General features: G+C 43.2%; 2 protein-coding genes across 2 annotated transcripts in view; one reads left to right on the forward strand and one right to left on the reverse strand.

The window, feature by feature from the left end:
- Window positions 1-17544, reverse strand: part of fhod3a (formin homology 2 domain containing 3a) — a gene marked incomplete at both ends in the record, with an annotated part of 106866 nt that extends 89322 nt beyond the window's left edge. The window contains 2 exons of the mRNA XM_080735570.1: window positions 5697-5806; window positions 17380-17544. Coding sequence (XP_080591696.1) covers window positions 5697-5806; window positions 17380-17544 — 275 coding nt within the window. The remainder of the gene's footprint in view (window positions 1-5696; window positions 5807-17379) is intronic.
- Window positions 17545-20183: 2639 nt separating this feature from the next.
- Window positions 20184-21626, forward strand: LOC308293137 (large ribosomal subunit protein bL19m-like; the record flags this gene model as incomplete). Its single annotated transcript, XM_080735571.1, has 3 exons — window positions 20184-20212; window positions 20779-21026; window positions 21430-21626. The coding sequence occupies 3 exons, from the start codon at window positions 20184-20186 to the stop codon at window positions 21624-21626; spliced, it is 474 nt and encodes a 157-aa protein (XP_080591697.1).
- Window positions 21627-22382: the final 756 nt, after the last annotated feature.

Consider the following 22382-nt stretch of genomic DNA (forward strand, 5'->3'; position numbering starts at 1 on the left):
GTCGGTAGATAATGCCGGTCTTATATAAGGGTCATTTGTGTACGGTGTGATGTCATACTGCCAGCATGACTCACACCATCCTTCCTAGACGATTTTGACATATTGTTTGTGGAGATAAGCGACCAACGGTCGCTTATCTCCCGATTAGGGAGTCTTACTGGTATGAAAACCTCCACCGGCCGTCCGTCGGTCACACGTGCGGTCGACCGCACGTCACACGTGCGGTCGACGTGTGATGAGGTCACGATGAGTCATCTATGCCCAAATATAGATTTCTAGGTCAGATGGCCCATAGAGTTTGTGATGTCAAACCTAGCAACCCAATATAAACAAACCTGATGTCAGACCTGAAGTATCCTTTTATACCCATATATGGAGATACAGAGATCTCCATATATGGGCATATTAGAAAGCCCATATATGGGCATATACGGATGACATCAGGGATATCCATATATGGGCATAAAAGGGACAAGGGCTTACAGTTAAGAGATCTCCATATATGGGCATATCAGAAAGCCCATATATGTTCATATACTGATGACATCAGGAATATCCATATATGGGCATAAAAGGGACAAGGACTTACAGTTAAGAGATCTCCATATATGGGCAAAAAGGGACAAGGACTGTTACAGTAGATATAGAGATGTCCATATATGGGCATAAATGAACAAGGACTGACAAACACTGAGATCTCCATATAACCTATGGGAATATAAGGGACGAGGACTGTCAGCTTGTAGACCTATTTTCTAAATATTGTTGTACATTAAAAACTTGAAATGGGTCGTTCTGCATAGTACTTGGGATTTGTTGATGTAAATGTTCACATAGAGTGTAATAATTGGTAAAACAAACTTTTGGCCTATTTGTGGAGATAAGCGACCAACGGTCGCTTATCTCCCGATTAGGGAGTCTTACTGGTATGAAAACCTCCACCGGCCGTCCGTCGGTCACACGTGCGGTCGACCGCACGTCACACGTGCGGTCGACGTGTGATGAGGTCACGATGAGTCATCTATGCCCAAATATAGATTTCTAGGTCAGATGGCCCATAGAGTTTGTGATGTCAAACCTAGCAACCCAATATAAACAAACCTGATGTCAGACCTGAAGTATCCTTTTATACCCATATATGGAGATACAGAGATCTCCATATATGGGCATATTAGAAAGCCCATATATGGGCATATACGGATGACATCAGGGATATCCATATATGGGCATAAAAGGGACAAGGGCTTACAGTTAAGAGATCTCCATATATGGGCATATCAGAAAGCCCATATATGTTCATATACTGATGACATCAGGAATATCCATATATGGGCATAAAAGGGACAAGGACTTACAGTTAAGAGATCTCCATATATGGGCATAAAGGGACAAGGACTGTTACAGTAGATATAGAGATGTCCATATATGGGCATAAATGAACAAGGACTGACAAACACTGAGATCTCCATATAACCTATGGGAATATAAGGGACGAGGACTGTCAGCTTGTAGACCTATTTTCTAAATATTGTTGTACATTAAAAACTTGAAATGGGTCGTTCTGCATAGTACTTGGGATTTGTTGATGTAAATGTCATACCTATCAAATAGAGAACAGTGTGTTAGTATAAATGGCATCAAGTCTCCTTATCACACTTGCTCGGTTGGTGTCCCCCAGGGATCAATAGTAGGACCAATTCTGTTTTCTCTGTTTATAAACGATCTACCTGATGTATGTAAAGATGTACATATTCAGATGTACGCAGATGATGCTGTTATACTGACTCATGGAAAGAGCTATGCAGAGGTGTCAACGGTTTTAACTTCTGTTCTGACCAGCGTTCAGGACTGGCTTACAGACTCATGCCTGCTCCTGAATGCAAAAAAGACGGTCTGCATGGCTTTTTCCAAAAGACCAGTTGTGATGGAATCATCAAATGTGTTTCTGGGTGGAGAGGAACTTGAACTTGTGTCAGAGTTCAAGTACCTCGGGGTCATGTTAGACTCAACCCTAACCTTTAAAAAACATGTAAAAAAGGTTACAAACACAATCAAGTTCAACCTTCAGAACTTTAAACAAATCACACCTTTTTTGGCAGTTAGTGCTGCTAAATCGTATCTCCAATGCATGATCCTATCACACATTGAGTACTGTTTCACAAACTGGTCTTGCGCAGGTATAACGACTCTCAAACCCATTGAACAGCTATATAAGAGTGCGCTTAAGGTATTCGATAGGAAACCCCACTCATATCACCATTGTAATATTCTTCAGAGGTACCGTTTTTTGAGTTTCGCTAATTTTAAGGTTTTTAAACAGGTCAGTATCATATATAAGACACTAAATGGTCTATGCCCACCTCCCCTAAAGGAATTCATAAAAAGGAAGCCTGATAGAGGACTCAATACTAGAGCAATCACTAGAGGGGATTGCGAAGTACCGTACCGGGTAACCGCTTTTGGAAAAAACACCCTTTCAGTGCAGGGATGTTCAATCTGGAATGACCTACCTCTAACAATAAGAGACTGTTTGTCATTTCCATCCTTCAAGTTCAATCTAAAAAAATGGTTAGTTGACAATCAAACCTGTGACCATGTATAGTTCTAAGAGTACAGCTCATGCCATGTACGTATATTTTTAACTATCCTTTTTTAATGTAGGGTACTGTTAGTAATATGTGTTGTTTTGTTGTTTTTTTTTCTTGGTTCAGGAAAAATAGTATTTGTATGTATGTTCTTAGGCGCCCTCTCCTAATGTAGGGTTACTGTTTGTTGGTATGTATTGTTTTGTCTTCATGTGGGGACTACGGATGAAATTTAGCATTCTTGCTAATTCCGGCTTATTTACATTGCATTCATGTAGTGTTCATTAATATGCATTGTCCCGTCTAAATAAACAAATAAAGTAAAGTAAAGTAAATGTTCACATAGAGTGTAATAATTGGTAAAACAAACTTTTGGCCTATTTGTGGAGATAAGCGACCAACGGTCGCTTATCTCCCGATTAGGGAGTCTTACTGGTACAATAAACAAACAAGCCCTATATACTGATGCGGAGATATGAGCAGGGCAAAGGTGTGACGTGTGACGTGTGACCGACCGACCGACCGACCGACCGACCGACCGACCGACCGACGGACGGCCGGTGGAGGTTTTCATAGTAAACTGCTCCCTGACGGTCGCAATAAGTGGTTTGAAGCTGTTATGACACGCGAAAAAAGCTAAATCAGGCTATCTGATTATCTAATATTGTTGATGACGTCACGCAGTGCCTCTACTGTACTTCCCTGTACTGTACTGTCTGTTGGCCGGTCCGTCTCCCCTTGCCCACACTATGAAAACCAGGAAGTGGGGAAAGTACGGGAAAATGTATTTTATTACTAAATCTGTGCATATAAAAATGATATTACCTCTCAGATACCGTAGTTTTAGCTAAGCTGGTTATCTGGTCAGTGCGAGGCTGCGAGAGGCGTTTCAGAGCGTTTACAAAGAGACCACGTGACCTACTGTATCATAATGTAAAATTCTGCGTCGTGACATGACACCTTTAAGTGGTTAAGTAAACAAATAAATGAGGCTATGCTGTGATAGAAATAATTATCAACTGACATTCTTAGGTTCAGGCTGATATGTCTGATCTAGCCTACTGTATACCTGGATCAAAACAACTTTTTTTTCAAGGTAAATTGTCTCTTTAAGACTTTAAAGCAGCAATCATCCACTGTCAAGTACAAGTAAAAGATGTGGTGCTGGTCTGAGCAATGAAGTGTGATTGGTTTATATTCATGTTTGACACTATGTAAACACCACTTGCACCCCCGAGGGAGGACAGAACAGCTTAGTTTAGAGGTGTTGGCTCGCGACCCCTGTGCCTTTCCCCCCTCTCTTTTATTTTGTTCCTGGAAAGAGTCGAAATCAACCCAACATCCAATTCATTTCCAGTCTTAGCATGACCTTGGAAATACCCCTGGTTTTATATAAGATGACGGACAGGCTTGTCAAACTCAACCGGTTGACCACGATCTCTTCTGCTTTGTCTATTCAGCTGTCCATCACCTGCTACTGGAGGTTACCAGGAGAACAATTAACGCACACGCACGCACACACACACACACACTGTCACACGCACCTAGCAACGAGATGACAACACACAAATATAAGCATACAGTTAGTCAGGATGCTTACACCTGCCATCACTGTTCACACTGTCAAAATGATTACTAATAACCATGCCTACTAAGCCCACAGCAAACTCACACATGCACAACAGATATACACAACAAACATTCATACGGCAAGACAGTCAAGAAATGATGGCTGTTTTAAGCAGTCATACCTGGCGTGGAGTTAAAGGAGTAGTTCACTTCACCCCAAAATGACTTTTTTTCTATCCCCTTCCGGAATCAATGGGGGTACATTTATTGTAATCAAATTATTGTCTTAGGAATGCGACAAAAACCTAAAAATATTATTGAACTCAAGTCTCTATGGCGTGAGTAATCAATAGGAAAAAAAAATATTTGGGGGTGAACTACTCCTTTAAACTAATTCAGCTCTGAGTCGGGTGTGACTACACACTTATATGGTCTTGGTCACACATGCATGCACGACAGTCCTGTGTCATTCACTTCTGTTCACTTCCCTTCACGTTGTTGCAGCGCATTGGCGTTCATTCAACATTGTCGCGCATGCGTGAACGTACCCTAAATCATCCATCCCCACACAAACAGAGCCTCTAGTCATGACAGGTTGTTTTTATCTGTGTCGTATTTCTGTGTGGTGACATCTACCAGACATTATACCTAAGCGATCGCAAGCAGCATGATGTCTGTATACCACTGGAAACAAACCAGTAACGTGATCCAAAATATCAGTGGATTTGTGGAAGGTGAGATGAAGAAGAGAGAGAGAGAGAGAGAGAGAGAGAGAGAGAGAGAGAGAGAGAGAGAGAGCACAACACTGTAGAAGGAAAGACAAATGGAGAGAAGGTATTATGCTGCTGTGGAAGGGAAGCTGTATGGCTCCCTCTTTCCAAGCGCTTCATACTTTCCGTGAACTTGTCCTTCCAGGAAACCCATAAGCAGCAATCTGTGATTCCTCCCAGTTCCAGAGGAACGGAGCAAATCTTAACATGTGTTTGTATGAGAGGAACAGAGGGCAAAAGGACGCATCTCTTTGTCTCAAATAATTAGGGTTGATCGGACACTGTAGGGGTGAGCATGAGCAGTTTGTGTGTGTGTGTGTGTGTGTGTGTGTGTGTGTGTGTGTGTGTGTGTGTGTGTGTGTGTGTGTGTGTGTGTGTGTGTGTTTGTGTGTGCGTGCATTTATGCACATGCACAAGGTGAGAAGAAGAGAGTAGAACAGATTTAGAAAGACAGAGATAACAGATACTGTAGAAAAATATATTTTGGGTCCGGGAGTATTACAGAATTACAGAGAGAGAGAGAGAGTCAGAGAGACAGACAGACAGACAGACAGACAGACGCACGCACGCACGCACGCACGCACGCACGCACGCACGCACGCACGCACGCACGCACGCACGCACGCACGCACGCACGCACGCACGCACAGACAGAGAGAGAGAGAGAGAGAGAGAGAGAGAGAGAGAGAGAGAGAGAGAGAGAGAGAGAGAGAGAGAGAGTTTCCATAGTTCAGCTGTTGTAGCAGGTCTGAGGAGTGTGAGTCAGTCTCACCCCGTGTCCTCCTGCTGAAAGCCCTCCAACTCGTCCCTCTGCTCAGCCAGAGAAGACTCCAGGTCCAGATAGGTGCCATTATGGGACAGCTGCAGCGCACAGTCATCGAGCTGTGGAGGAGGAGGAGAGACATGTTAATCAACTTCATCAAGCCTACGGGAGAAGAAGAGACATGTTAATCAACTTCATCAAGCCAACGGGAGAAGAAGGGACATGTTAATCGTCTTCATCAAGGCTATACGGGCGAATGATCAAGACGTGTTGTTAATCAGCTTCATCAAGACTTGGGGAGAATGAAAGATGTGTTTAGGGATGGGACGATAAGCGATATTATCGTTTATCATGATAAAAAACACTCACAATAATCGTATCGTGGAGATTTAATTTATCGTAATATCGTCCTCCGTCATGCACTGGGATCAATTCACCTTTTATTTGCCGAGCTGCATATCCGCTACCACTTATAATATACATACTTGATACATTATTTTTTTCACTCTCTATCAAATGTCTTTGCCAAAAAATTGCCAATCTACAAGCTCACAACGCATCGCAGTTCCACCCCAGGATAATGGATTTTGATTGGATTTGTAGTCCTACACCGTCCATGTTGAGGACCAACACAGGTGTTTCAATTGTCTGATTGGCACAGAACTAATGTTCTACGCCAATCAGAACACCTGTGTTGGTCCTCAACATGGCCGCTGTAGGACTACAAATGCAACCCATGAATAGTGTCTGCCTCCAACACTTGCACCAAAATGGCGTGGGCACTGGAAATGTATTTAATGACGTAATTAAACGTCCAAAATATCATCTGACAAATTCCTTTATGAGCAGCACTTCCATAGAGAAAAACGTACGAGTGGTGTCGCCAAAAAGTCCATTAAAATGAATGTCATACAGTGTGACTTTAAGACAAATTGTCAAACCCCTCTAAATCTGCTTTTTAACAAAGAAGGGAAGATAAACATACCATAAATGAAGGCCAGTAGCTGCTACACAGTAGCATATTAAATACTGTACTCTGTACTGTATATATACACAACTTCCACCAGTGGGTGTGATGTATATAAACCACCCACAGGAATGACAGTCTCCCAGTTCTTGTTTTCATCCCCCCTTGCCTTTTCTGCTTCACACCCCTTCTAAAAAACAAACCCCAAGACAACAATATAAGGCTATAAAATGAGCCCTACAGTAGTTTACGGGATGGGTTTGAACAATAGTGTATATGGTGGCCCTGGCGTCGACATAGACACCATCTGTGGCACAGCTCTGTTTTCAGTATTACAAAATGGCAAGGGGATTTAACTGGTGTAGAGATGCAATAAAGAACATGAAAACCAAAGCCAATGGGAAAGGGGGGGGGGGGGGGATAAGGGAGGGGGGAGGGTCACATTTGGCTAAGCAGCAGCGTTACATTGAAAGCCAGCTGTGGGAAACGTAACATGTTGATATTTGTGTCGTACTGTGGCGCGTGTGTGTGTGTGTGTGTGTGTGTGTGTGTGTGTGTGTGTGTGTGTGTGTGTGTGTGTGTCTGTGTGTGTGTGTGTGTGTGTGTGTGTGTGTGTGTGTGTGTGTGTGTGTGTGTGTGCGTGATGGAAATGGAGAGGGAGCTTTCTCCCTCAGAAGAAGGGGAGTTAGAGAGAATTAAGTCCTTGCATGCTTGTTCATTGTCTCCACCAGCCGAAGGCTGAGGGGAGAGTATGTTTTCCCCTCCGTCCGTCCGTCCGTGCGTCCGTCCGTCCGTCCGTCCGTGCGTCCGTGCGTCCGTGAGTCCTCGCAGTTTGTGAGCACCTAATCTCAGTCGCCGTTGGCCCGGACGCTGCCAAAGTGAACACACACACTCCCTGGATGCCAATCTAGAACCTCTGCCCTAAATTTTTCAAATGGGCCTTTTCTAGCGCCACCTAGTGGCCGATGTTTCGCGTCCGTGCGTCCTCGCAGTTTGTGAGCAGCTAATCTCAGTCACTGTTGGCCCGGTTGCTGCCAAAGTGAGCACACACATTCCCTGGATGCCAATCTAGAACCTCTGCCCTAAATTTTTCAAATGGGCCTTTTCTAGCGCCACCTAGTGGCCGATGTTTGCAAAACACATTTCTGTGCACTATTCTTACAGATTTTGTCCAAAAATCCTTCAAGTCGGTAGGCAGTATCTCGACAGTCATGTGATCGACACGGATCTGTCCGATTTTGCATATTCCATCCTGATTGGCTAAGATTGGCTTCCAAAGTTTGTAGGATTGCGTGCGTCCTCGCAGTTTGTGAGCAGCTAATCTCAGTCGCCGTTGGCCCGGTCGCTGCCAAAGTGAGCACACACATTCCCTGGATGCCAAACTAGAACCTCTGCCCTAAATTTTTAAAATGGGCCTTTTCTAGCGCCACCTAGTGGCCGATGTTTGCAAAACACATTTCTGTGCACTATTCTTACAGATTTTGTCCAAAAATCCTACAAATCGGTAGGCAGTATCTCGACAGTCATGTGATCGACACGGATCTTTCCGATTTGGCATATTCCATCCTGATTGGCTAAAATTGGCTTCCAAAGTTTGTAGGATTGAGCCGTTTGGAACAAAATGCCTCAAATCACAAACGCAAAGTGCAATTATCATGAAATCGCGCACACACGTTCCCACTAGGCCGAGGAAGAAATGCCATGTATTCTTTTTTAAATCAGCCTCATGGTGGCGCTATAACAGGCTGATTTGTGGTTTTACCTATAACTCCACCGATCAGTTCACAAGGACGCACGGTCTGGTGGAGACCTGTGCTCGGAAGAGCACTGCTTCTAGTTTGTACATGTATCTGCATGCGCAAACATATGGGATGCATGGGCTGTGTATGTTGCACACACACACACACACACACACACACACATCCATCCCACAGTATGAATGGTTGAGCTAAGGTAACGTTGAAGACTGCTCTGCAACGTCAAAATTGACCCGGTATTCAGTGTAACCAGAGCTGATTTTGTGACCAGCTGCAAAGCAACATATCTGAAGAGAGCTGGCACTGATGTTTATGAGTCGACAACAGGTGCAGGGAGCCATCCAAGGGACAGCTAAAAAAATAACATTACCATTTACCATTACATTCTTTTGATTAACTGTGTGCTGATCGTAGAATGTGTAAATAGAGGTATACGATCGGGTTTGTGTCAGTAATTAGCACACCCCTTTGCAGTGCAGTATATGTGTTGTGTCCAGGCAGTAGTGGAAAAAGTACTCAAGTTTTTTTTTACTTAAGTAAAAGTATCAATACTGTAATGTAGAAATACTCTGTTACAAGTAAAATTCCAAGTACAAAGGTATTGGCATCAAAATGTACTTAAAGGGATATTCCACTTTCAAAAAAACTTTTTTGTCATTGCATGGTCTAATCAGGCTTGTATGAACACCCTGAACAGTTTTTAAATTTTCTTCATTCAGTATTTAGATATTTGATGTAAATGTTATCAGGCCCTCCAGGCTCAGGGCCTCTCCCCACACACACTCATTGTAACTTCAAACTCCATTTAAACCATGATAGATTCATTAAAAACACCCATTGTTTTTTCTGTTGGCTCATACTACCCTCCTAATACGTGAGCAGGCCGTGTTTTTTCCATAACATTTTTCATGTATTTTTAATAATTATTTGGGAAAATAGAAAAAATTAAATACAATAAAAAAATATAAAAAATAAATGAAAAACTTTATGGAAAAATCACGGCCTGCTCACGTATTAGGAGGGTAGTATGAGTCACCAGAAAAAATAATGGGTGTTTTTAATGAATCTATCATGGTTAAAATGGAGTTTGAAGTTACAATGAGTGTGTGTGGGGAGAGGCACTGAGCCTGGAGGGCCTGATAACATTTACATCAAATATCTAAATACTGAATGAAGAAAATTAAAAACTGTTCAGGGTGTTCATACAAGCCTGATTAGACCATGCAATGACAAAACGTTTTTTTAAAGTGGAATATCCCTTTAAATTACCAAAAGTAAAAGTATTCCTCATGCGGAATGTCCCATTTCAAGTTTGTATATGTATAAAAATATTTTGAAAATAGCAGATCGGCTATTTTCAAATGGTCGAAATGTATTTAGGGCTGAAGTGGTTAATGTATGTTTTGTAATAATAATCAAAATCAAAATCAAAAGTGACAAAGATGTCAAATAAATGTAGTAGAGTAAAAGCACAATATTTTCCTCAGAGATATAGGGGAGTATAAGTAAAAGTACCAAATATTGGAAATACTCAAGTAAAGTACAAATACCTCAAAATTGTGCTTAAGTAAATGTACTTAGTTACTTTACACAACTGGTCAAGGGCGTCACAAGGGGGGGAAAAGTGGGACTGAGTTACTATGGCCCAAGGTGGAGGGGCCTTAATTATTTTATATACTTTAACTATTGAAAAATAGCAGATATACTGTACAAGCTCACAGCGTGGCACCGAGTGCCGCACTGCGAGCTTGTAGATCTGCTATTTTTGAAAAAGTCATGAAAATGTGTGCAAATCTTTGAAATTGAATATATGTATTTTGCTTCTGGGGGGTCCCTGGAACTAAATATTTTGAGATGGGGGTCCATGGCCAAATACATATCATTTTGGGGGTCCTTCACATGAAAAACTTTGAGCACCACTGACAACAAATATGCAAAGACTTGCACAATATGAAAATAATGAAAAATAGCAGATATACAAGCTCACAGCGCGCGCGCAGCACTCGGTGCCACGCTGTGAACTTGTATATTATCTGCTATTTTTCAATAGTTAAAGCACAAAATAATTGAGGTGAATCCTTGTACCCAGGGCCCAGAATTTGGAGCGACACCCCTGCTACTGGTTGGTGTCCAAACTATCCTGAGCGCAGGGGTGCAGCCAGCCACTCTGTCCTCTGGCTGCTCTGCTCAGAGTGGCTGCATGACGACACCCTCTGACTAGAAAAAACCTCTGGTCACAAGGCCTGCTGCTCCCCTCCGTCTCCCTTCTCTCTCTCTCTCTCTTTCTCTCTCTCTCTCTCTCTCTGAGAGACAGACTGACTGACGGATGGGCTCACAGCCTAAATATAACCCAGCTATATTTACCCCGGCTCTGCGGCAGCAGCATACATGCGGGAACTGAAGGGTGGGTGTGACCATAGGGCAAGAAGTGTAAGGGGGCACCGCCAAGGCCAAGGAGATAGCCGGGCTAGGCTATCTCCTCAGAGCACTGGCTCAGAGCACTGGCACCGTCATTTCCCCCCACTTTTCAGTCTCAACATGGCTACGGAAATTAGAAAGTCTCAGGCTGAGATTCTATGTAGGCACGAGGTAAGGGGGATGCCCTCAGTGCCCTGGTTCCTAGGATGGATTGGATATAGATGACAATAACACACAAATTTCATATTCATAGTCATAACATCCTATCAGTCACTATTCCATGTTCCTCTCCATCAATGAATGATTGTTTTCTGTACTGACCAGGTAGCCATGCAATTCCTCTTCTGTTTTAACAAGGACAAAACTGCCAATATCCCTTCCCAAGCCTCCTCCTCGCCCAAAACCCTGTTCATGCCTCTAATATAACTTGCTACTGTTCATCATCCATGCATTACTCAAACACTCACATTCTGCTTGGGCTGCAAAACCCGACGCCCTGCAACTGCTTTGGAACGGGTGTCCGTTTCCTTTCCTGAAACATTTTGTCAGAGTAATAGTAATAACAACATAACAAAACACATCATGCTGGTTAGAAACCAGAGCGATGAGGCTCCAGACGAACCGCAAACTCGACACACTGGAGGCTCCTGTCCAGTTGAGGAAAACACTTAGCGGCTAGTCCACTTTACACTCATTTAATCAAACTCTCCCAGAACACAGATGGAGAAGGGGGTACAGGAGTAATTACTACCACATTACGACAACACAAAGTCTGCCGGCGATCACGGTGGGTTCATTCTTAACGATGCTCTTATGTAACCAAGGCAATAGGGTTTTGAGAGGGTTTTCTTTTTTTTTCCTTTTTTTTTTTGCTGAACCGCAGATGACAGGGCGCTTTGAAGAGAGTTGCGGGTGTGTTGTGCAGAGCTATTAAATGACTCTATGTTGTTTTAATAGAGGCTTGGGTAATGAAATACAAGTTGTGTTGTTTTGTCTTAGAGGCTTTGTTGTTCATAGAACAGCAACAGCTTCACCGGTTGCATGTATGGTCCCTTTACATGTCAAGAGGTGCACGCACATCTAAACATTGCTGACACATAATGTTGATTGTTGACATGGACATTAAGCATTCTCTCTCCCACCTCCACTGTGTAAAATGGGGCAGATGTAAAGTGCTAGATTCCATTGTTCTTCACAAAGCTTTGGAATCCTTCAGTCACAAATTGCCAACAATTGTCGGTGCTGATTTCTCTTGTGGCGGACACGGTCCTCAGAACTGTATGGTCATTGTCTGATGTGGTTGCCTTCATTTTGGTTCCCTCTGGCCATTTGATATGTGCAGATAGTGTACAATGTTTAAAAAGTTATAATCCATGAATGGGCATCACAGTTGCCATGGTGAAGAACGCTACTCCCATGGGTGGAGAGGGGCTTGTGCTTGTGTGTTCTGGATCTTTTGATCTATTGTGTAGATTTGGAGGAATCACAATACCGTAAACCACACATTGTTCCCTGACACTAATTACTTGGACCCCTTATTTGGTCCCCTTATCCGAGTTGTGCTCTAATCACTAATACTTTCTTCTTGAATTGAAGATGAAGATTCAGAGTCTGATGGTCAGTCAACATGGGTAAAGGTTTGACCATGCATGTAGTAATTGAAACTCTTGACTTCCCACACAAGGCTTAGGGCCTCTAGTCTAGTCTGTATCAATCTGTTTATAATTTTGTTTGGATGAAATTCGTGTTCTTGAGGCAAAGGTTATTGACATTTCTACGTTGGTGTGCAACACAAGCGTGCACTGAAAATAGCAGATCTACAAGCACACAAAGCATCGATCACTTAAGCAAGCCATCTGCTTTGTGAATGCAGAAGGGTAATTTCCCGCTTGAGCGTTATAATACTCCTTTAATTTACTACTTTAATATGAATATGTTCAGCTTTTCTTCATCACTGGAACAATAGGCATGCACCCATTCAATCCAATCCACCTGTGATAGGTCACAGGACCCCTGTCTGCTCCAGTTGTTTCATCTCTGCTTGGCACCATTGTGAAATCTGGGACATGTATTTTCCATCAATCTTGATCTTTGCCTTCATGTTAAGTGTTCCTATTCCTTTCATGAACACTTAAACATCGTCAGTGACAGACATTCTCCAGGTGTGGCCTCACTGCCCTGCTTCACTGACCCAACTAGAGCCTTGATGTGTGACAATCCAAATTGATTTTCCTGAGCCATTCACATCCCAGCAACAGTGGTCCTTCATTTTTCAGCACATAGAGGTTTAGCCGTGTTTTGTCTCTGTCATTCGTTTTCCTTTAAGATGCATTCTCCGCCCTGTGTAAGTCCTTAGCAGTAGTTTAGTTTGTTGCAGAGGTATGTGTGAGTTGTTCATAGTCATATACAGAGATCACTGTTAAAGCTGAGCCATGATGTACACAACAACATTTCCACTTGTGGATGTGGAGGGCTCCATATTACAGTACTTTCTCTTTGATCATGTCCCTTTCATGCTGTGAAGTAACTGCTTTCTTTCATAGTCATCAGGGACATTTATTTCCTTCATTTCGGTTCAATTACATTCATTTTGTATTAAAGAGATAGTTCACCTCCAAAATTACTTCTATCGCTTACTCACCCAATGGAGACTTCATGGATATTTTTTAGTTTGTATCGCATTCCTAAGCCAATAATTTGAGCCTGACTCTTGTTCCATAGGGAACAAAGCAGACTATTTGTATCTCCATAGGGAACCCACTGCTGGTCATCAAATTATTTGCTTGGGAATGCGACAAAAACTAAAAAGTATCCACAAATTAAGTCAAGCCTTGATGGGGTGAGTAATCAATAGAAAAAAGGTTTCTGAGGAACCCCATGCTGCTGTCTCTAAAGTCACACAGGAGCTTCTAGCTTCTTCTGTGTGGATTCACACAGTGGATACTAGAGCTCACAAAATGTGAGCTTGTAGATGCTCACAATAAGCTCAAAATCATGACACGTTGTGAGCTTGACGATCAGCTATTTTCGACACGTGACAACATTCTAAGGAAAAAAATATAAATGTTGTTGTCCAGACTTCAATGCTACTGGTGGTGCCTGCTGGCCTTCCAGTCCAGGTGCATACACTACCACATAGATAGGCTCAGTGTAGCCTGACAGCGTGTCGCTGGTTCAAGTCCCGATCCCGACTATCGTTGCTGTGTGTCACTCCCCATCTCTCTCCCCATTTCCTGTCAGTCTACTGTCCTATCAATAAAGGCTTAAAAAACATATCTTTAGACTTCAATGTTACTGTCAATTCTGTAATGGTTCCAATTATGATAACTATCACTATCTTTGCAACATTAATTCCCTCTCTACCAAGCGTCATTATAAAAATATGTAGGTTCATAATTCTCTTTGCCCATGCATTTATCATACTGTATCTACCGGTATATGGCCTATTTAAACTATTATTAATAAAACACTGGGGAAGGGAATAAAGTGTTATGGTTCTTTTTCACTGGTTGAATCCAAATTTAACACACGCATAAAGATCAATCAATGCAACAATGTGATACTAAACCATAAGTACTCACTTATTATAATGGAGGCTATATGGTACACAAATGCAAACTGACAAACCGTTGAAAGACACGTCTCCCTGGCCTTGTGCATACTCCTCTCTCTGTCTGTCTGCCTGTCTGCCTGTCTGTCTGTCTGTCTGTCTGTCTGTCTGTCTGTCTGTCTGTCTGTCTGTCTGTCTGTCTGTCTGTCTGTCTGTCTGTCTGTCTGTCTGTCTGTGTGTGTGTGTGTGTGTGTGTGTGTGTGTGTGTGTGTGTGTGTGTGTGTGTGTGTGCGTGTGTGTGCGTGTCTGGGAACTGCTGAGTGGTCAGCGAGGTCAAAAAGAGGATGGTGGAAGAGGTCAGGAAAACCTCAGCACTAAAAGTGAGGAGAACAAAGTGACGGAGCCATCCAGGCCGCAGCCACAGGAATTCTGGGATGAGTGACCTATACTTTGCATTTAGCCTCACCAGCCAATCAGAAGACGTTCATCATCACAGCATAATGATACAGGACAGGCAGGATTCTCTTCGTTAGAATGGTGGACGAAAGTTGGAGAGCGAAGCAGATATAGACTGGATTCGTGGAAGCTTGAGAAGTATCTCAAAGTGATCTGCATTTCTATACTGCCTTCATCAATGTCCACACAAACCGACGGTTGAGGCTACCATGCAAGGTACCACCCTCATCAGGAGCAATTGGGGAGTTGTCTTGCTCAGGGACACGTCGACGCGAAGCGAGGAAGAGCCAGGGTTCAAACCAGAAACCTTACGGTTTTGGCCACTCTACCTCCTGAGCCACTATCGCCCTATAAAGTGCGTTCCCCGCAACACACACGACTGATCGCAATGCTCCGGGAATAGTTTAAAACAGTGGGTTGGGTATATCCAGTTCGTTGCTGGTGCTGGACTAGGGTTGGGATCCGGAACCGGAGGAAATGGGAGGAACCGGATCCTACATTGAGGAACCCGGAATCGGTTCCATCACATTTGGAACCGTTTCTGGAACAGGTTTTATCTCACTGTCACAAGCTGTTATGTGGACTTCACGTCTGCTACACAATTACAATACCAGTGGTTCTCAAACGTTTTAATTTCAAGGACCACCATAACCCTGAGAGTGTACAAATGGAACCAAATGCAAATCCAAGTCAATTTGGTTCCATTTGTACACCCTCAGAGTTACAGTCCTCGGTGGTGTTCCCACTACTCCAGCGACAGTTCAGATATCGTTGTTGACGGGTGAAAATCTTGTATGTCCAAAACCGTTCGTTTTGCATTTATTATTTTAAAAATGATTTAAACTAGTGAAAACAGCAGATCTACAAGCACACAACGCCTCGCACCGCCATTGTGCGATGGCCTTGTATGAAGAATCAGGGCTTTACTTTGTGAAAGAACGTACAAATTTGGAGATGCAAGGTTTCCACCCGACAATGTTGATATAGGCTACTAGTGTTGTTGCTGCTCTTATACCACCATTATTACTGGGGTTGGTGGGGGCCAAACAGTAGCCCCCCGTGGGCCGCCTATTGGGGAACCCTGCTGTGAAGGAATCCTTAAAGGAATTGGACCTTTAAGAGGGAATCGTCAAGGAACTGGAATGGTTTAAATCCTAAAGGATCCCAACCCTACCCTATGCGGGACACAGTTCACGAGAATAAAAGTCTGCACAACAGCATTGCTCCTAAGTGTTCAGTTTACTTTAAAAAACACAGAGGAAATTACATGGTACGTTTCAGCCACAGTTTCAGCCACAAGTTGGCCTTCATCGGGCGATGAAGGCCAACTGAAATGTTGTTGTATCAATACTGTGTCATTTGTTCTGTGTTTTAAAACTTATAGGAGCAATGCTGCTGTTGTGCAGCCTTTTATTCTCTTGAACACCCAGGGAATAGTCATGGTCATGGAAACGTTTTCCAGCTTATACCTTTCAGCTTCCAGCTTCTCTGTGTCTTTGACTGGCAACCGTTTGCAAGGAGGTTCAATTCAATCCCAGTAATATACTGTACATGTACTGTACATGCACTAGTGAAATCTTCGGTTGTTATTGTTGTCGCTGCAGTCCGCCTTTCCGCCTGATGTGAATAAAATTACAAACGGAAGCAGTGGCCATCTGTGCAGGCATAGGTTGTAATCATAAGCTCCTCTACATGCAGGGCAATTTTTCATTTGTTTAGTGGCTTTTAAAGATGGACTGTGAATGAGTGACCAGTCTGGAAAACCACTCTGCTGTTGAACACATTGGTTGGCTGTCAGAGTTGTGTGCCAGCAGTCAGTCTACTCTACAACAGTACTCTCTCACTCACTCACACACACACACACACACACACACACACACACACTCTCTCTCTCTCTCTCTCTCTCTCTCTCTCTCTCTCTCTCTCTCATGCAGACACACACACACACACACACACACACACACACACACACACACAGAGAGAGAGAGAGAGAGAGAGAGAGAGAGAGAGAGAGAGAGAGAGAGAGTAATCTGACAAGTGACTAACAACTATTTGTTTGTTATCACCACTCTCAAACGTAGGAACCACTGTTTTCTTGAACTCACACATGGGTTGTGACACTTGTGATTGAAGCAATACCACGCGCGCACCTGTTGTGCTGTGACGTGGAATGCAAAGCACCACATAGGCCTACTTATAGCCCCATTTGGGCCATATAAGCACAACAAAACAAAACAAAACAAAACAAAACAAAACACAAAAGACAGCTTCTGCAGCCAATTATTCACTTGAGTAGGTTAAAGATTAATTAAAAGCACGGTACCCAGCTGGTTTATGTTGCTACAACGCTTTGACTCGGCAAATCTGCAATACATGGCTTGTAGAGCCAATTAGGCACTTTTGCTCTCAAAATAGATTCTGAAGGGTCGACGTGGAAGTTTATTGTTACAAATAGTTTTGAACACAGAAATTCAACATATAGGCCTAAATGTGGCATTAGGTACATGCATGCATCATTATTCATTACACTTTATTTAACCCTACCTTGTGCGGAGCTTTTAGGAGCCGGTGGACGCCTGCTATCTGATTGATGAGCGGGATATCCTCTCGGAACGTGTAAAAAGGGGGTCTCGTCGGCTCCGGGAAATTAGTGCTGTTGAACGGATCGGTGTCGTCTAGGAACTGAACCCTGCAGGCAAACGTAGCCATGGTGCATCCATGAACCAAGTGGCTCAGCTGAGGGAACCCAGTTCAACACTATAGTGAGTGAGTCCCGTCGCTTGCCCCCGCGGCCCGACCGTAACGACAACAAAACCTGCAGGTTGCCAAGTCCGCTCTCACACAGACGCTCTCCCACGCTCTGTCCTTTGGGGAAACGTGCTCTGTGTTGATAAAATAGCACACAAGCAACTGTAGTGTCCTCCTGTCTCTCGGCTCGGCTTGCCCTGTTTATATCCTTGTTATTTGGCTTATGTCTGTGTTTGTATGCTGTGTCCGTGTCGCTCTTGGAGCCGGGGCAGGTGGACGGTGGTCAGTGACACCAGGCAGGCAGACACAGGCTCGGTGCCGTATAGCGAGTGAAGGATGGGATCAGCTCAGCCTGCAGGCACAGCCGGTCTGTCGTCTGAGGGCAAATCTATGATCCATCCCCTATCTCTCTTCTGTGCTCTGCCTCATCCCCCTCCCTCCCTCCCTCCCTACCCCCTCCACCGTCCCACGGCTCAATGTCCCGTCCCGGGCCGGCTTATAGCTTTGGACAGCGCATAGGCTACTACAAGTCAGGACAGGATAGGATCATAGCCTATTAATGATTGTTATGAGATGTTAAAAAACAGCTTGGATGGCCTCTTTTATATGAATTGAGTAAAAGGACCCCAATTTAAACAAGCCAGCGAGCTTTCTTGGTCGTTTTAATAATTTTACTTTTACCTTGTATCATCAGTGAACTGTAAGGCCTGCTGTCCTGTTGCAGGGTACCTTTTCCTGTGCAAACTTGATTGAATAAAGTATTCAATCAATCAAATCTACAATGTGAGGGTATGGAGATTTACACAATAGATTAGGAATGTGGGGAGGGATATGCAATTAATGAGCATGTGTCAGAAGAACAGATCAGAGATAGAAAATAATGTAGGCCTATTGGCAAAAACAAAAGACATTTCAAACAAGGAACAGTAAAAATCACTTTTCTGTAACAGCTGTCTTGAGAAGCTAGAAGATTCATTCCAAGTGGTCAAGACATATCTTATTCTAAACAGCAATTACGTCCCACTGTGGCCAAAAGGTTGAACTGCAGCTGATGTATATAATAGGCTATATTATAATTTGTTAACAAAAAACGAAAAAGCACACTAAGGAACAATTGACAATTAAAAATACAAATATTCGCTTTAAAACTAAGTAGAATTAGTAGGCTATTATTATTTTATTATTAGCAAAATTAAATAGTCAAAGTCAAAACACGCAGGTCTTTAAAAGCGTCTGATAAATGCCTAAATTGTAAATTTACATGGTTTTCTCAACACAACTAATAATAAAATTAATTAAATAGAGAAAGGGTGCTTCACATAAAGCATCAGCCTATAACCAATAATATATTGTTTTATGTGGGCTATAATATCTGTATATTAAGTATAACCTAAATAAGTCTATAGGTCGATTATAGGCCTATAACTGTCTTCTTTTCATTCCTTTTTACTCATCCACAAACTAAAGGTTGTTTGAGTTGACCATGATGATGGCAAAGACCACTGCTGCCCTCTTGTGGATATGGCACGCATAATAATGCATCTTTTGCTGCTTGAAGTTTGCTCTTTGAGAACCAAATTAAAAACTAAAATTACTTTTAAAGTCTGAGAGTGAGACTGTCTGAAATCGAGCTTTATTTTAATGAATTGAAAACTGCTTCCATTTTCCTGGAACTGCTTATGTAGTTTACGTATGTTGGTGGGGCACAGGGGTACTGGGGTAACATGGTGGTTACACACCTCCTCCCCCCCCCCCCCCCCCAACACCACCTTTGTCATGATAGTTGAACCAGTTCATGACAATAGAAAAACCTATATGCACAATGTGTGTGTGTGAAAAGTTAAATGTCCAAGCCTTTTACCATCATTTTATGCATTTATTGATCATATACCGGTAGATGTAGTTAGACAGGAAACAGGGAGAGAGATGTGGAGTGACACGCAGCAAAGTTCTCGAACAATAGGACTCAAACCCTCAACGTGCTGTCAGGCCACATTGAGCATACTGTAGGTGCCCGGACCGCTACGTCAGTGGTCCGGGCCAACAAAGTTATTTAGATAGCATTGTAAAATTGTCATTGTCCTGATCCAGGTAGAGTTTGATTCATCTGTTACAGAGACAACCAGACTACTCTGTCGAGGTGCCAACTTGCAGCTTGTGCACTCATAGTCGAATATGTTTGGTAATTCTTGTCACTTTCCGAAGAAAACGACAAGTGCGACCATGCAGAGCGCACAAGTAGGGTGATGATAGCTGTCTGTGGGTATGTACCGGTATGTGGGCAAGTTGGCACTCTGTCGAGGTGCCAACTTCCACCTTGTAGGAGGGTGTCACCCGCCCCAGTCTAGCAGGTTGACAAAATAGTCTCTCTCCCTGTTTCAAACTCTTTAACTCTCCCTCTCTCTTTCGCTTATTGAGCTCTGGTTCACACACAACTGTTGTCTGACAATGCAAACTTTCACTGAAGTCAGGTATCTCCATATTTGGATATATTTCGGGCAAACAGACACACAGCCACAGCTTCAACTTATACCAGACCATTGTTTCAGCATGCGGCTGTTACCATGGTGGCAACACTGTTTATTATCAGTGATGTCAGCATGCAGACAGATGGCGACATCATCTCCAAGTAACCATGGTCGCCACCAGTAACCATGGTGGCGACACTGTTTAGTATCAGTGATGTCAGCATGCTCATCTCCAAATGTGGGCATTGTTTCAGCAAGCGACTGTTACCATGGGGGATGTCACCATGCTCATCCCCAAATATGGGCATTGTTTCAGCATGCAGCTGTTACCATGGTAGCGACAATTTGTAGTATCATTGATGTCAGCATGCAGACAGACGGTCAAACGGCAGACAGCGGATGGACAGACATTATGTAAATTAATAGTTAGATCATCTCCAAATTTGGGCATTGTTTCAGCTTGCGCCAGTTACCATGGTGGCGACACTGTTTAGTATCAGTGAAGTGATGTCAGCATGCTCATCTCCAAATTTGGGCATTGTTTCAGCAAGCGGCTGTTACCATGGTGGATGTCACCATGCTCATCTCCAAATTCTGGCATTGTTTCAGCATGCGGCTGTTACCATGGTGGCGACAATGTGTAGTATCAGTGATGTCAGCATGCAGACAGATGGTCAGACAGACGGTCAGACGGTAAAGAAGCTTGACAGAATGTTTGGAATGTCAGGAATATCATTGATGGCCAAGGTGTGGAGATCTGCTATGAATTGTACAGCCCTCGGATCCAGCAGATTGATCTGCTGAAACTAGAGAAGAGGCTGGATGATGACCTGATGTACCTGAGAGACGTTCTTCCCGAGTACAGCACCGGCGTAGGCCCAGACATGAAGCCTGTGCCCTCCTCCCCTACAGGAGAAGTTCCCATCAACAAGATCAATGTGAGGATGCGTCCAAAGGCATGGTCCAAGCAGGGACGTGCTGGCCTTTGGGAAAAGCAGGACAACTCCCGAACGGCCGGTTCATTCCCGGCCGGTCCAGGCCGGCCATTTGGAAAAAAATAAAAATAAAATGTCGGCCTTCGTTCCATTTTGGGGGCTGTGCGGCCAACAAAGTAAATCGTAACTGTCGGGCAGAAACCTTGTATCTCCAAGTTTCAAATGTATACATTTTTTCACAAAGCAAAGCCCTGCTTCATCATACAAGGCCGTTGCACAACAGTAGTGAAAACAGCCGATCTACAAGCACACAACGCCTCGCGGTAGTTTAAATCATTTTTAAATGAATAAATACAAAACAAACGGTTTTGGACATATAAGGTTTCCACCCGACAACGACGAAATATAACTCAACTCCAACTCTTTTTCCCGGGCTGAATCAGGGGCCCAGCACGTCCCTGGGTCCAAGCACTGGGAGGGTCCCAAATTCAACATCCTGGGCATCCGCTTTGACCTGGCCATAACCCCGGAGCAGATGGAGCACGCCCAGAAGTGGGCACGACCCTGGGTGGAGTACGACATGCTCAGAGAGTATGACACCTCTACGTTGGAGGTGGACAAGAGGTCCAACAGTAAATGAACAAATGAAAAGGGGTCTTGCTTGATCCCCTCCCCCCGCTTAGAAAAACCATTAAATAAATGGGAAGCGGGATTGAACATAAATAGGGCTCGGGTGTACATGTGGAACAGCCCAACTAATCCGGGTTTTACTAATCCAGTTCATCGAGCAATGAATTGGATACAGCTAGTTTCACTCTAATGTAGAAGAAATCTCCATATGGGCATAAAAGGGACAGATAAGTATGTCTGCGTACATTGGGCATTGCATAACTACTGTAGGTGGGTCATGTAATCTTTAACGTTTGTTCACTTTATGTATTTTGTATTGAGAATATACTGGATGATAATGGTGATTATATTGATGATGATGATTGATGATCAGCCCACATTGGCTGCATGACTTATTTTCCTAATTATTCATATGAAAATGGATTTGAATGAATTTGAAAAAGCTAAGGTGATTTGCCTCTGTGCCTCTGCCTTCATATTAGGAAATGAATGCACAAAAACTACTGACAGTAAATAAATACAAAATATTCATATTTCTTTGGATAGATGTATAGGCTATTGAAATGCCATTTGGTTGTAACAAAACCTCAAGACACATCTGGGCCTGTCTCACCTGTATGACTTGGCACACTGTATATACTATACATCATGCAGGGCAACCTTTTTGACCTGAAGTGCCATGTTTTGCTATCTTATCATGCATGTACTTTTACATGCTGATTCGCTTTACCATACTGATTTATTATACTGATAAATACAATTACTA

Source organism: Nannobrachium achirus (assembly GCF_963921795.1).
Source record: "Nannobrachium achirus genome assembly, chromosome: 10".
NCBI lineage: Eukaryota > Metazoa > Chordata > Actinopteri > Myctophiformes > Myctophidae > Nannobrachium > Nannobrachium achirus.